Source organism: Schistocerca cancellata, chromosome 2 (assembly GCF_023864275.1).
Source record: "Schistocerca cancellata isolate TAMUIC-IGC-003103 chromosome 2, iqSchCanc2.1, whole genome shotgun sequence".
Lineage (NCBI taxonomy): Eukaryota > Metazoa > Arthropoda > Insecta > Orthoptera > Acrididae > Schistocerca > Schistocerca cancellata.
In genome coordinates, this window is record NC_064627.1 from 398,263,038 (window position 1) to 398,280,181 (window position 17,144).

Genomic DNA, 17,144 nt, shown 5'->3' on the forward strand with positions numbered 1-17,144 from the left:
GAAGGAGAAGGAAAGACAAAAGGATATGGGTTTTAAGGGAGAGGGTAAGGAGTCATTCCAATCCCGGGAGCGGAAAGACTTACCTTAGGGGGAAAAAAGGACAGGTATACACTCGCACACACACACACATATGTGTGTGTGTGCGAGTGTTATATATATATAACAGAGGGAAACATTCCACGTGGGAAAAATATATCTAAAAAGAAGATCATGAGACTTACCAAACAAAAGCGCTGGCAGGTCGATAGACACACAAACAAACACAAACATACACACAAAATTCAAGCTTTCGCAACAAACGGTTGCTTCGTCAGGAAAGAGGGAAGGAGAGGGAAAGACAAAAGGATGTGGGTTTTAAGGGAGAGGGTAAGGAGTCATTCCAATGCCGGGAGCGGAAAGACTTACCTTAGGGGGAAGAAAGGACAGGAATACACTCGCACACACACCCATATCCAACCGCACATACACAGACACAAGCAAACATTTGTAAAGGCAAAGAGTTTCGGCAGAGATGTCAGTCGAGGCAGAAGTACAGTGGCAAAGATGTTGTTGAAAGACAGGTGAGGTATGAGCGGCGGCGACTTGAAATTAGCGGAAGTTGAGGCCTGGTGGATAACGAGAAGAGAGGATATATTGAAGGGCAAGTTCCCATCTCCGGAGTTCTGACAGGTTGGTATTAGTGGGAAGTATCCAGACAACCCAGACGGTGTAACACTGTGCCAAGATGTGCTGGCCGTGCACCAAGGCATGTTTAGCCACAGGGTGATCCTCATTACCAACAAACACTGTCTGCCTGTGTCCATTTGTGCGAATGGACAGTTTGTTGCTGGTCATTCCCACATAGAATGCATCACAGTGTAGGCAGCTCAGTTGGTAAATCACGTGGGTGCTTTCACACGTGGCTCTGCCTTTGATCGTATACACCTTCCGGGTTACAGGACTGGAGTAGGTGGTGGTGGGAGGGTACATGGGACAGGTTTTACACCAGGGGCGGTTACAAGGGTAGGAGCCAGAGGGTAGAGAAGGTGGTTTGGGGATTTCATAGGGATGAACTAAGAGGTTGCGAAGGTTAGGTGGACGGCGGAAAGACACTCTTGGTGGAGTGGGGAGGATTTCATGAAGGATGGATCTCATTTCAGGGCAGGATTCAATAGTCACTGTCATGAGACGAAGATTTTTACTGAGTTTGTTTTCAAGGTGTACAGTTAAGAGAGAGCCAGCTTCGTTTTGTAATGATTTTTTGTAACTAACAAAATGATTCTTGTTTTCAGAAGAAATTATGTTTATTTTGTGAATAAGGTATTGTACAAATCTCAGTGGGTGTAGTATAAGAAGTCACTGTAGTAAACTTTTAAGATATTCCAAACTTTTGTTGAGGTATGCATTAACAACATAGCGTCAAAAAAGTGTACAGATCTTACTAGCTTTTCATGCTACAATTTTTCTTCTATATACAACCATACAGAAGTGTTTACAAAGTTGCAGTGAGACTCATGTTTTTAAGTGTGTGAGGGTGTGTACTTAGAGTAGAAACAGAACCCTGCTTCCACAGTTAGTTACACCTCTCTGCTGTAAGGTTTGTTTATGCAGCACTCATCAGTCAGCAATAAATGAGTGGTTGGCATTCCTCATTTTCTGCAGGAGTATTTATTAGCAATGGTACTGCATATGAAGCACTGACATCTCCTCCTTCAAAAGTAACTGTGAAGTCTTATCAGTAAGGGTTAAAATGATAGTTTTCTTGAATCCTAAGCACTCTTGAATTTCTTAACCTCTTGTGTATCCACCCACTGTTGTCCAAGCTCATTCAGCAAAAAATTCACAAGTTTCTCAGTAAAAGCAATTTTTGACATTGCACCACCTCAATTGTTGCCTCCAAACTATTTCCTCTTCCAAGAATAGAAAGGATTTGGGTTCTGACTGTGACCAACAAATTTGAGACAAATACCAAGTAATTTCTCTGAAACCATAAAGAAACAGTTAGCAATGTATCATGCTCAGCTGATGAATTACACTCTCAGTAAAGAATTGGTGGAACTCACATGCTTTTGACCTTGAATTTGTTAATGCCTTACTCCATGAATATACAGACTACACTTTGTAAGCCTACACCACAACCTGTATATGAACAGAAATGCAGTCAAACAAACTTGAAATCAGCTCCTGAAAAAATTGTCAAATATAGAAAATCATTTCCACAGGAAGGGCAGGAAACAATATGATGTAGAGATACAGCTGGGTAAGAAGATCATCAGAAAAGTAACACTATGACATGAAAAGCTAAATTACAGTGACATAAAAATGTACTTCCATAACAGCTGCAGAGGTACAAGAAAATCTAGGATTTTTATTAGATAAACTTAAAACAGCAACAGTACCTTGAAGAGCTGCCTATACTGCTAATAGAGGCTCCATCTGCTATCCTCCGATCACGCCCCATGTCATCTAAATCACACTCAGATGTGTCAGAATCAGACAATCGTGATGTTGTACTAGGGGGGGACAAGTGATCTGTTGGTGTTAGTGCCAGCTCCACATCTCCTGGTTCCCGCCTATTCTGTAAAATGAGAAAAGTCATTTCTAAATGATTAAGATTGACAATATTTTTCTTCTTTTTTTTTTAGAAATTTTAGAACCCCAATCCCACGACTCCAGCTTTCCACATCTTAGACAAACACACATCTAACGGTCATCTGGTGGGAAAAATTAAATAAAAAGTCCCAAAGTAAACTATTATAGTAATATAAGATAACCTGAATTTGATTTTACTATAGAAAAATAAAACAACATACAAAAAATTAATGAATGTTCATTAAAGGATGTGTACTTTAGAAATACATAGTATTTGGAAAAAGGCTATAAGATTTGCAAATACCTCCAATCTATAAAATATATGACCATTTAAATGAAACCAAGCACAGAGCACACAGCTTCTGACATGGAAGTCTCAAAAGACATTAAAGGTATTATTATTATCATAGGGTCTCCAAAGAACCCTTGCACTCACAAAGATTATTCTTAGGCAAGAAAAGAGAAAAGGCAGAAGTGAAGTACATTATGAACAATGTGGTTTACTGAGCTATACTAACGCCCCAGTATGTTGGCTATTTCTGTCATTACAACATCTTAGCAATTTTTTATTGACTTTTCATTCTGCAATGTTTAATGGCCTTGGTAGTTTGCACACCTGGCCTCTTCAGAAAGTGTCTGCCACAACAAATGCTATTTTGAAAATTCCTACACAATTTATACATTGCTATACGAACAAGCATGTTCACCATATTGCATTTACTCTAAGATGAATTTCCGTTAGTTTTACACCTTCATTATTGAAAAAAGGCACAACAAATACCTGCTGCTCTGTTATGCAATGTCAACAATGGATATTTCACCATTCCATTCTGTTTGTTTCTTTGCAGTCTTCTTGTATTATGCTGGCATCCACCTGCATTTTCAGAGCGTGAGAACCAGGTATGTGAAACTTGTATACCAACTTCCAATACAGTAAACCTGGTTTGCTGTCAGGTCTTTCAGAATGCTACATTTTATTTTACTACTGGATGATGTAAATCATTCTTTTTGTTTTTATTTCATACAAAATAAAACTAGTATTGCACAGACTTAAACACATTTCTTCCAGCTTACTATGTAATGTGTGAATTGCACTATTTAAATTGCATGGTAAGCATATTACTGGCATTCTGCTCGGTTTTTGTTCAAACCGGAAATACTGAGTAAAGTAAATAATAGCAACATTCATTTTTGTTTTGTATAAAACAGAGCTAATGAGAAGATACTGAGTATAACTGAGGAGACAAGAAATTTGTGGCACAACTTGACTAAAAGAAGGGATTGGTTGATAGGACACATTCAGAGTTACCAAGGAATCACAAATTTAGTATCAGAGGGAAGTGCTGTGGGTAAAAGTTATAAGAGAACAAGAGATGAATACAGTAAGCAGATGCAGAACAGTGTAGGTTGCAGTAGTTATTTGGAGATGACGAGGCTTCTCAGGACAGAGTAGCATGGAGAGCTGCATCAAAGCAGTCTTCAGAATGAAGACCACAACAATAACAAAACCGAAGTTGGTTTCGTCATACGGTGTTTTGTGGAGTCACATATATTTGCTTCTGCTTACAAATCTGTCTGTGTACTGCATCTGTCTGTGCACTATCTAATTCAATTGCATTATAAATAATGTGTTCATATTCTGCTTGACTTATGTTTGTACCCATTTTTCGTACTTTCTCGCATTTAATACAGAGTTTCACGTTACCAATTTTTGACAGAATTGGTATTTTATTTTATTACATCTTATAGCGGAATGAAGGTCAAATTCTCTGTTGAATGGTATTGCTTCTTATTGCTGTGTGTGCTTTGTTGTATTAGTGACAAAACTTGCAGTTACCAGTGAAGTGTGGCATTAAATTTTTATGAAATGATATGTCTCATTTCCAGGCTTCCATGATGACAAAAAATGTTTGTGACATTTAGTGGAAAGTAAGTGGTAGGATATTCCTCTGTGGGAGAACTTATTATGATATGTGCAGATCTACATCTACAAGATGGGACAGTTATACTCTGAAAACCACCATGAGGTACATAGCAGACGGTTTGTCCCATTGCACCAGTTATTAGGGTTTCTTCCCATTCCATTCATGTAGGGAGCATTGAAAGAATGATTGTGTGAATGCCCCTGTGCATATAGTAATTATGCTAATCTTATCTTCACAATCATTGTGTGAGCAATATATTTTTGTAGTATATTCCTAGAGTAATCATTTAAATCCGGGTCTTGAAACTTCGTTAATAGACTTTCTCGGAATAGTTAACGTCTATCTTCAAGAGTCTTCCATTTCAGTTCATTCAGTATGTCTGTGACACTCTCCCATGAATTAAACAAGCCTGTGATCATTTGTGTTGCCTTTCTCTGTATACATTCAATATCCCTTGTTAGGCCTGTCTGGTACGGGTCCCACACACTTGAGCAATATTATAGAACCAGTCACACAATTAGACTGGTTGTGTTTCTCCAGTATTCTACCAATAAACCTCAGTCTACTACCTGCTCTATCCACAATTGATCCTATGTGATCATTCCATTTCATATCCCTGCAAATGCTACACCCAGGTATTTGTATGAGTTGGTCGATTCAAACAGTTACTCATCGATATTATAGTCATAATACCACATTTTTTAGTTTTGTGAAGTGCAAAATTTTACATTTATGCATTTAAAGCAAGTTGGTAATCTCTGCACCACTTTGAAATCTTATCAAGATCTGACGGAATATTTATGCGGCTTCTTTCAGATAGTACTTCATCATAGAGTACTGCATCATCTGAAAAAGCCTGATTTTACTATTAATATTGTCTGCAAGGTCATTAATACACAACATGAACAGTAAATGTCCCAACACACTTCCTCGGGGAGCACCTAAAGTTACTTCCACATCTAACAATGACTCTCCATCCCAGATAACAAGTTGTGTCCTCCTTGCCAAACCTTCTCAATTAAGTCATAAATTTCACTTGATACCCCATATTATTGTTCTTTTGGCATAAGTATAAGTGTGGTACTCAGTCAAATGCTTTTCAAAAATCAAGAAATACAGCACCTACCTGATTACCTTGATCCAAAGCTTTCAGTAGAGTATGTCATGCAAGAAAAGTGTGAGTTGGGATTCATATGAAAAATCCAATGTCTCTCTAAGTTTGAGCTCAGTATATGTTCTAAGATGTTTGCCTGCTTAGCTAAGTGGTAACATGCCTGCCTCCCAAATGGCGGGCCCAGGTTCAATTCCCACTTGTGGATTAGGTGTTGTGTTGTCCTCATCATCATTTCATCCTCATCACCAGCACACAAGTCGACCAGTTTGGCGTTGACTGAAATAAGACTTGCACTTGGCAGCCGAACTTCCCCAGATGGGGCTCCCAGCCAACAATGCCACATGATCATTTCATTTTTTTTATGTTCTAAGATTCTATAACAAATTGATGTCAAGGATATTAGACAGTAGTGTTGTGGGTAACTGCTACTATCCTTCTTGTAGATTGGTGTGACCAGTGCATTTTCTAAGAAATAGCATGGTTTTTTGTTCAATGGATCTAAGATAGATTACAGTTAGGATAGGGGCTAACTCAGCCGCAAATTCTGTACAAAGTCTGATAGAGGTTCTGTCGAGCCCTGGAGCTTTGTTCAATAATAGAGATTTTAGCTATTTCCCAAACCACTGGCACTGATACTTATTTCATTCATCTTTTCAGTGGTCTGAGCATTAAATTGGGGTAATTCTCCTGGGTTTTCCTTTGTAAAGGAACATTTAAAAATGGAGTTAAGCATTTCAGCTTTTGCTTTGCTACCCTCAATTTCAGTTCCTGTCTCATTCTTTAAGAACTGGACACTAACAGCTGGACACTGAACACTGGACACTAATAGCCTTAACATATGACCAGAATTTCTTTGGATTCTGTGAAAGATCACTTGACAATATTCTGCCCTGGTAGTCACTGAAGGCATCACACATTGCTCAGTCAAATGTGTTTCATTCAGCATCTCTCTATCTATAGCCCTATGCTCTGTCTTACACCTATTATGCAGTAATCTCTGTTTCTTTACAAGTTTCTTTACAGTGACCGTATACCATGGAGGTTCCCTCCAATTATGAACTGTTCTACAGGGTACATATTTATCCAGTGCATAGTCAATTATTCTTTTAAACTTGAGCCTGAGTTCCTCTATATGCCCCTGCTCTGTGCTGACGGTTTCAAGTTACTCACTGAGATATGACACTATTGACTTTTTTTTATCTAGTTTGCTGAACATGTAAACCTTTCTGCTTGTTTCAGTTGTCCTTCATACTTTGGTAATCATTGTTGCCACAGTCATGCCATGGTCACAAATACCAGTTTCGGTGTGGACATCCTCAAGGAGGTCAGGTCTATTTGTTGCCATTAGATCCAATATATTTCCATCATGAGTGGGGTTCCTAACTACCTGTTCTAGGTAGTTTTCAGAGAAAGCTTTTATAAAGTTTCACATGATGTCTTACATGCCCACCATACCAAACTGTAACTTAGCCAATAATTAGTCGATGATTAAAGTCTCCACCGATGATTACAGTATGATTGGGGAACTTACGTACAAGTGAAGTGACGTTTTCTCTAAAGCTTTTGGTTACATCAGGAGATGAGTCTGGTGGGCAATAGAGGGATCCAATTATCATTTTATGCCCATCACTGATACTGAGTCATGCCCAAGCAATCTCACTTGCAGCTTCAATGTCTACCTTGGTGGATTTGATTTTCTTGTCTACTGTGACAAATACACCATTTCCATTTCCCATTTGCCTATCCTTTTGATACGCATTTAAATTTTTCCCAAAAATCTCACTGCTATCAATTTCAGGTTTAAGTCACCTTTCTACACTGCTTTTTATGGGGGCTCCAAACTCTGTCACTTTGTTGTGAATGTTTTGGCAGTTTACCATGAGGATTTTAATACTCTCACCTGTGAGAGGCATTTCTTTCGATGTTACACTGATACTTCTGACTTTCCTACAGCTAGCATTATATGAATCGGACGAAGAGTTACCTCTTCTAAAAAAGAACCTTGTGTGCACTCCACACACAGTCAGCTGCATGAATAACAGCCTCTGATGTGTACCTGACCCATTTAGGGACACCCCACAGTACTCAGCCCTTTGGCTCAAGTTCAAGAAGTCAGAGCCTAGCTCATCACATAACTTTCAAAGACTCTGGCTCAGAGCTTCCACTTGACTCAGAAACAAAGGGCCACAAACAGTTCTGGGGACAATTCTGCAAATTATAAGCTTTGCTGAAACTCCATGCCCAAGGCTTGTCTTCTCAACCTTCTCTGCCAGTCTCTGGAATGACCCAAGAATGACTTTGGAGCCGAGATGACAGGCATCATCTGTTCCAATATGCGCCACAATCTAAAGTTGGTTGCATCCTGTTCGCTCAATGACTGCTGGATCAACCTCTTCAACATGTTGAATGAGGCCCACAGGTTTACACACTGAATGCACCTAGAGTCCTTTCCTGTCCCTTGCTGCCACTTCCCTAAGTGGTCCCATCATTCACTGTACATTTGAACTGCCAATGATTAAGACACCCCTACCCTTTTGTGTTTGCCTCCTCTTCACACATGACAAAAAACGTTTCCCCAAAACAGGTGAAGTGAGATTCAATGGCTCCATTTCAGTTTCAATGAAAGATAGCACCTCAAACTCGTTGGTTAGGGGGACAGTAAAATACCTGAGCCCTCCCTGGTCCCTGTCCACCCTGTACAGGACGCGTAGATCTACCACTGACACACCATTCACAGTCAAGTGGATGAGTAATAACAGATCCTGTACTTTCTGCCACGGAGACAGGATTCATGGGAGAGGATAGCACACGAGGTACCTATGGTACAGGTACCACAGGCACACAACTCTCAGGAGCTCTTCCAACACACATATTCGCAGCAGCTGTCAACTGTTTGACAGTAGTTACGGCAATTTCCAGATGCTTATGAACATCAACTAACTCATCCCGTGTTTGAGAATGTCGTTAATAGTGGGGATCCATTTTGACTTGTGCAATGTATCATAAGGGAGTGAAGAAAAAACTTTAAATTAATCCCACTGATTATCTGCTAACCTGTTGAGCTAAAAGGTTGCTTGTTCCCTATAAGAATTGAAGCAAATACACAAAATGAGACTCCCATTAATGCAGCACAAAAACCTGTGGTAAAAACTACTAGTTTCCTAAAATGTTTTGAGATTAATTACAGTTGTTAGCAAACTTGAAAACAGAGTTAATTTTCTATAAATGTGGAGAATATATAGGGCTACTCCTCTTTAATGGAAAACTAGATCTAATACAACATGTTAGTTAGAAAATCTGCTATAGTAATTAAACTACAAATGCCAATTTGCTACAAATCGCTCATAGATTATGCAAAGGACGATGGTAATTTCCGAGAACTCTCAAAGACCCATGTTTATTTCCAGGGATATTATTCACGTAAGGTGATAAGACAAAAGGAAGCTTGTGAAATATCTCACATGAAAATATTCTAGTTAGCATAGCAACATTATGTTGAGCGTAGCTATTAACAAAAGTAAAGGGGAAATAATCCACAAAACTTGTATGGGGGTAAGTTAAGGCAATGAGAATAGGTTCCATAAGGTATTTGACATATATAGTATAACTTTACAAATGACTGGCTAAAACAGCAGAAGACATAAAGTTGCAGCTATGTTATGAGTGAGATGACTAAATAAGATAGATAGTCTCCTGGCATAGTGAAATTACAAGCATAGGGACTGAAATAAAGATAATGTAAAAGGTAATTTTAAGATATAATGGTTGAGGTGGAGAGCAAGGTTCTCACTGATTCTTAAAAAGAAAGTCTGCATATGTAGAAATGGTTGCAGTCATGTATATACAGAAGTGGTAAATGATATTGTGGATACTGTAACAAATATGAAACTGTGCGATCAAAGACAATCTGCTTGATAAATATAAAAAGAGTAATCTATAAACCAAACTATGATTAATAAAGACAGAAGTTAAAGATACTGAGATTGGACTGATTAACAGAGACAGAAGAGAAAGTTATTGAGACTAGGGTAAAAAGAGAAGGTCCAAAGGGACATTAATTGTAAATAATGTTTAGTGTCAGCGGGGTGCTATGAAGTGTGATATGACATTTTTAGGAAATGATATGTCCCACTTCCAAGCTACCATGATGACGCGAGATGTTCATGATGTTTAGCAATAAGTAAGTGTCAAAACATCCTACTGTGACAGATAATTATTATGATATGTGCAGATGGGATAACATCTTGAACCCATCACATCTACAAGGCACGGCAGTGAGTGAGCATTTCCACCTGCTGTAAGGGGCTGCTTGTTCCTTGGTGTCATGGTTTGAAAATGTTTAGAAGGCAAGGAGAAGAAGATAAAAGGTCATGGCTACAATGGTCATCATGACAAATGACCGTTGAACTTTCTTGTGCACAGAAAACATCTTGTCTTGATCCTGTCCAAGCAACATCATTTTCTAAAGATCTGCCAATCTACTTTGAATAGGAGTTTGTTTTGTAAGAGAAAGTATGAATACAGAAGATTTAAAATTCACTCATTTGCAATATTCAAGTATCTTGGACACATATAATGCTCTATTTCCATGAACAAGGAGACAAAGTCAGTGAAGACTGCTGTAACATAAAGGTTGAAAATTTAGTCATTTACATAATTCAAGTAGCTTGGAAGACAATTAACACTCTTTCAGCAGCCATCAATGCACAAGGAGATGAAGTCCAGTGAAGACTGCTATAACAGGGTTAGGTGGTACTGACTAGTACGGCCACCTCAGGAAACATTCAGGGGGGCAGCTGAGATAAACTTACTAAATAAATCTACTAATGCTGAACATCAAAGCACTACAGATAACACACAGGAAATGTAACACTGATACCATACCAAAAAACTATTGACATAGCATTTCACCGGCAAAGTAACAATTCTTTAAAGAACCGAACTGACGTGTATAAAACAGTCTCACACATTTGATTACTTTAAAAATGAGTTAATGTGTTAAATATTTGACATTAAGCATGTAAGTGAGAAAAAGTATAGAAAAGGTTTAAAATTATGTTTAAAGTTTGCTGGAAGTTGCTACATGACCTCATTATCAACTACTGGACAGTACAGCCTGAGTAATTTTCACTCTATTTTAAGCAAAATCTAGTTTTGCACGCATCTCAATGTTTATGACATCATACCCCCTGAACTATGTGTTGCACAATGACGATTTAACAGGTACAATAAGCGGTATATGTGGATACTACCCACAAAATGTACTGTGAATAGAGTTAGAAGTAAAGAACTAATAAATTTAAATGTCATGTTTGATGCTGAAGTTTTACTGCGTGAAAAACAACAATGTAGTAAATGATAAACTTCTTTCCTTTCTTCATTCCATAGGGGCATCAGCCAGAAAAAAATTTGTGAAGGTTTTGAAATTGTGAGTAAGTTTGTTAAAAGTTGCTAAGTGCTTTCATTCTCAGATAGTGGGTGAAGATTGGTTGGTTGGTTGTTTCGGGGAAGGAGACCAGACAGCAAGGTCATTGGTCTCATCGGATTAGGGAAGGATGGGGAAGGAAGTTGGCCGTGCCCTTTGAAAGGAACCATCCCGGCATTTGCCTGGAGCGATTTAGGGAAATCATGGAAAACGTAAATCAGGATGGCCGGACGCGGGATTGAACCGTCGTCCTCCCAAATGCGAGTCCAGTGGTGGATGAAGAAGTTCGGTTAATTGGCACATTATGAGTTATGCTGCTTAAAGACATGCACAGTTTCTAACTGTAGTATTTGACTTACTGTGTTAAACCATTAACATACTCTTAATGAGTAGATTATGACAGCTTAAAGTTTTTAATTGGGTCAATAATTATATGAAGTACTGAAAATCAAATTTTGGTTGTGCCTGGAGGCCATTAGACTGAAATCCTGCAACTGGCATCAGGTGACTGTGCTCCGGTTAGCTGTTTAATATTGTAGATTGTGCCAGATATTATTACACAGCAAAAAACATTTTACATCGAACTGTATGATAGAGCATGAATGTATTCTCTATGAACATATTTCCACTATACTGAAGGCTGGAGCATTAAGTTAAGTTACACAAAGTCAATTAGTACAATCAATAACTAAACCATGACACTGGTGCGGAGAAATGTGCTATACTTTAAGTGTAATGATTTCTGACGAAGTATATAGTTTTTAGAACGACATCTATTAATAACATGGGAACAATTTTACCACCTGCCAATGACTTCTTGGCATTCATAGGAAGAAAGCTCAATGTTTGTACTGTATTGTGTCCGCAGAGTCTTTTGTCGTGGCATGCTTCAATAAAACCTTCTCGATTAACAATCTGTGTCACTCCAAATTTCACACTCGAGCTTTTGATAATTGTCTCTGCCATCGTCATGGGGAGTTAAAATCACTGATTGCAGTGCTGGCACAGTATTCTGCATATAAAGATGCATCTTTATAAGCAGAGGTACTGTGCCAGGTCTGACAGTCAGTGATTTTAACTCCTGATGATGATGGCGGAGACAGCTGTTGAAAGCTCGGATGTTTTATACCTCAGTGCTACATTATCTTTTGTTCCAACGCCACACAAAGCAGATTCTTCAGTCCGAATGAAATCCACACACATTCTTGTGGCAGTTTCCATTGTAGCAAAAAATCTTTCCCTCTATAATACATAACATAAAGCAGTAGACTGGCTTAACACAGATTTACAGCATTAAGCCTAATTATTTATCATAATATGCAGCTGTACTTGATATTTATCACATCAAGTAGTGGTATTTGCTCAAATGAACGTGAAGCTAGCATCAGGTACAAATAGCACAGTTACAAACACCACTGCAATGGCAGACTTATTCAATATAATTGCATTTGATCTCTTGTTGAACAGTTTACATTGGAATAAATGCAGTGGAACTAAACTCACATTGTAAAGAGTAGTGTAATATGCAGATATGTAGTACAAATGAAAAATATTTCTGCTTTTCCCCCCTACTATGTAGCAATTGCACAACTCTAAGATCATGAGCCATACTTCAATGACAATAATCAATGTCTGTTGGTAATGAAGAGTTTCATATCCTTTCTGTGCTAAGAAACAGTTGCAGCAAATAAATACAGAACCACTTTTCCTTTATCTGTTCTTTACCACCCTCCATTTTAATTGACAGTGTAATGTCAAATAGTGCAGTACAAACATGTCTCTATCTTAGTCATCCCCCCCCCCCCTCTCCAAAAGAAAGCTAACCTATACTCCAGTTCCTTCATCTCACATGAGTGGTATATCTTTACACTGAAATACTTTTTCTATATGTACAAAAAAAAAACTGTTGTTTTTGTTGTCTTCAGTCCTGAGACTGGTTTGATGCAGCTCTCCATGCTAATCTATCCTGTGCAAGCTCCTTCATCTCCCAGTACCTACTGCAACCTACATCCTTCTGAATCTGCTTAGTGTATTCATCTCTTGGTCTCCTTCTACGATTTTTACCCTCCACGCTGCCCTCCAATGCTAAATTTGTAATCCCTTGATGCCTCAGGACATGTCCTACCAACCGATCCCTTCTTCTAGTCAAGTTGGGCCACAAACTTCTCTTCTCCCCAATCCTATTCAATACCTCCTCATTAGTTACGTGATCTACCCACCTAATCTTCAACATTCTTCTGTAGCACCACATTTCGAAAGCTTCTATTCTCTTCTTGTCCAAACTATTTACTGTCCATGTTTCACTTCCATACATGGCTACACTCCATACAAATACTTTCAGAAACGACTTCCTGACACTTAAATCTATACTCGATGTTAATAAATTTCTCTTCTTCAGAAACGCTTTCCTTGCAACTGCCAGTCTACATTTTATATCCTCTCTACTTCGAACATCATCAGTTATTTTGCTCCCCAAATAGCAAAACTCCTTTACTACTTTAAGTGTCTCATTTCCCAATCTAATTCCCTCAGCATCACCCGACTTAATTCCACTACATTCCATTATCCTCGTTTTACTTTTGTTGATGTTCATCTTATATCCTCCTTTCAAGACACTGTCCATTCTGTTCAACTGCTCTTCCAAGACCTTTGCCGTCTATGACAGAATTACAATGTCATCGGCGAACCTCAAAGTTTTTATTTCTTCTCCCTGGATTTTAATACCTATGCCAAATTTTTCTTTTGTTTCCTTCACTGCTTGCTCAATATACAGATTGAATAACATCGGGGAGAGGCTACAACCCTGTCTCACTCCCTTCCCAACCACTGCTTCCCTTTCATGTCCCTTGACTCTTATAACTGCCATCTGGTTTCTGTACAAATTGTAAATAGCCTTTCGCTCCCTGTATTTTACCCCTGCCACCTTTAGAATTTGAAAGAGAGTATTCCAGTCAACATTGTCAAAAGCTTTCTCTAAGTCTACAAATGCTAGAAACGTAGGTTTGCCTTTTCTTAATCTTTCTTCTAAGATAAGTCGTAAGGTCAGTATTGCCTCACATGTTACATCATTTCTACAGAATCCAAACTGATCTTCCCCGAGGTCGGCTTCTACCAGTTTTTCCATTCGTCTGTAAATAAATCGCGTTAGTATTTTGCAGCTGTGGCTTATTAAACTGATAGTTAGGTAATTTTCACATCTGTCAACACCTGCTTTCTTTGGGATTGGAATTATTATATTCTTCTTGAAGTCTGAGGGTATTTCGCCTGTCTCGTACATCTTGCTCACCAGATGGTAGAGTTTTGTAAGGACTGGCTCTCCCAAGGCCGTCAGTAGTTCTAATAGAATGTTGTCTACTCCCGGGGCCTTGTTTCGACTCAGGTCTTTCAGTGCTCTGTCAAACTCTTCATGCAGTATAGTATCTCCCATTTCATCTTCATCTACATCCTCTTCCATTTCCATAATATTGTCCTCAAGTTCATCGCCCTTGTATAGACCCTCTATATACTCCTTCCACCTTTCTGCTTTCCCCTCTTTGCTTAGAACTAGGTTCCCATCTGAGCTCTTGATATTCATAAAAGTGGCTCTCTTTTCTCCAAAGGTCTCTTTAATTTTCCTGTAGGCTGTATCTATCTTACTACTAGTGAAATAAGCCTTTACATCCTTACATTTGTCCTCTAGCCATGCCTGCTTAACCATTTTGCATATTTTTGTAAATTATGGGTATAGGGTGGTTAGCTTTATGTAAATCTTATTGTATCTAAATGGAGTGTGAACCTTCATAATAGTACCCGAAGTTGAACAGTCACAGCTTTTAAACAAAAATAAAACTTTATTGTTAGGGTTTAACAAACAAAACTCAATGCAAAATCAAACTTGAGTTGTATCTGTCTTTCTTTTATGTGCTACACAGATCTTAGTAGCAGTAGTTCTGTTGACAAGGTTTTTCACTTCGGTGTCAGATGCAAAATATAAGTCAAATGACAAATAAATAAAATGTAACAAATGTGTTAAAAATAAATACTGACATGCATTTCATTTCATTATTTAAAAAGCAACCCCCCCCCCCCCCCCCCTCAAGTCCATTTGGGGGAAAAAATTATCACCTAGTATATTCTTTGTGTATATGTCATTAACACAATTTTAGGGCTACATTTAAACAACGTGTATTTCCTCTGCTCCCAACTTATTGCCCAATCGATGTGTTTCATAAATTTAATTTCTTGAAAAGGATTGTGTAGATAATGATTACAGGTGAGTGAACATACATAAATATTAATTAACAGAAATTTAAAAAAAAGTGAATTCTAGTAGCCACTATAGCATGTTGCTATTCTGCAGTACAAAATGTTTCTCCTCGTTTTTGATTGAGATTTCTCAAAACCACAATTATTACTTTTCAAAATTCTTGAAAATCATTTAAAATTTTCATCACATTTTTCAGTGTTATAATATGAACCACTCTTAGATGAAGTGTAATTTTCAGTGTTAACTGATAACAGCTAAAACATACTCACCCCATGGGAGGGAAGAATTTCTTCATGTGCACTCAGATAATACCATTCAGGTTCTTCATCTAAGGGTGCTACACTGAGCTCTATAACCACCTGCAACCAATAGAAAATGCTGTAAATGATGAGTCATATATAGCAAATATACTTAATAGAGATTTATTATATATAGTAGAAAGTATAGGGCAAGCAGTTCAAGAGAAAAATCATGGCAGTATGTTGAAAAAGCAACTCTCATAAAATTCGATCATATGAATGTATTACCAATTTCGCCTTCTGAAATTAAGGAAATTATATATTCTCTCTAAAATAAAAGCTCACCTGGATTGGACGGTGTCTCCAATTGAGTGCTAAAGATTTGTTAGCATATAATAAGCCCTGCCTTATCTGAAATATGTAATGCATCATTAACTCAAGGCATTTTTCCAGGGACTGAAATATGGCATTGTTGAATTCCTTTTTAAGAAAGGGTTATAGGAGAGATGTTAATAACTACTGACCTGTTTTACTATTGACATAATTTTCAAAATTTCTAAGGTGATGTATTCTAGAATAGCACATCACCTGAGCAACAGTAATATTCTCAGTAAATCACAGTTTGGATTTCTGAAGACTTGCTCTACTGAATATGCCATTTACTAGTATGCCATTTATTTACATGTTCACTTAGCACCAGTTGGTATTTACTGTCATGTATCTAAGGCATACAAGTGTGTGAATCACAAAATTCTCCTACATAAAGTGGGATTTTATGGGATTGATGGTATAGCCAAACAAAGGATAACGACATATCTAACTGAAAGAATGCAGAAAGTTGTGCTTAATAATTCAACCAATGTAGTCTGACTGAGAAGAAATCATGTATGGTGTTCCCCAAGGCTCAATCTTAGGTCCGCTATTGTTCCTCGTGTACATAAACGATTTCCCGTCTAATACTCAACATATGATGATAGTATTGTAATCAATCAAAGCATACATACATATCAACGAAAACAATCAATTATTGACAAAACTATTTAATTGGATAGATTAAAAATCTACTCACCAAGTGGTGACTGAACACACACATAAAAGACGGATGTAATTTGGCAATCTTTCAGAGCCAGTGGATCCTTCTTCAGGCAGAAGGACTGAAGGGGAAGGAAGAAGGGTGAAGGAAAAGGACATGGAAAGGATCTTCCACGCATCTAGCAAATAAAACCCCATGTCATTCCAAGCATGTGCGTCAATTTTTACCTCTCTATCTACATTATTCTGTGGTTTATTAAGTTTTCAAATTTATACTGACTTTTTGATCACCCGGTACATAGCATTCACATATAATATTGACCTCGAAGCTTAATAAGCTGGAAGAGAAGCTAAGCTTCCACATATAATGTTGATTTTTTTTTTTTTTTTTGCGCATGTTACACTTTAAGATACATCACACAAATGTGCCGGTAAAATTTTTAATAACGACATAAATGTCTGATCATCTGGGCTCGAAATTCTTCTAAATGGTCGTCCTCAAAGAGTTGAGTTTTAAATGAGAGTCAAACGCTTTGTGATTTAAGAAATTCATCGTACATTCTCACACGTAGTTCATCTTACGTAAAAGGAA

At 37.9% G+C, this 17,144-nt stretch overlaps 1 protein-coding gene across 1 annotated transcript in view; it reads right to left on the bottom strand.

The window, feature by feature from the left end:
- Positions 1-17,144, bottom strand: part of LOC126161827 (regulating synaptic membrane exocytosis protein 2) — a 1,269,779-nt gene that overhangs the window by 680,867 nt on the left and 571,768 nt on the right. Inside the window, 2 exon segments of the mRNA XM_049917929.1 lie at positions 2,379-2,557; positions 15,551-15,640. Coding sequence (XP_049773886.1) covers positions 2,379-2,557; positions 15,551-15,640 — 269 coding nt within the window.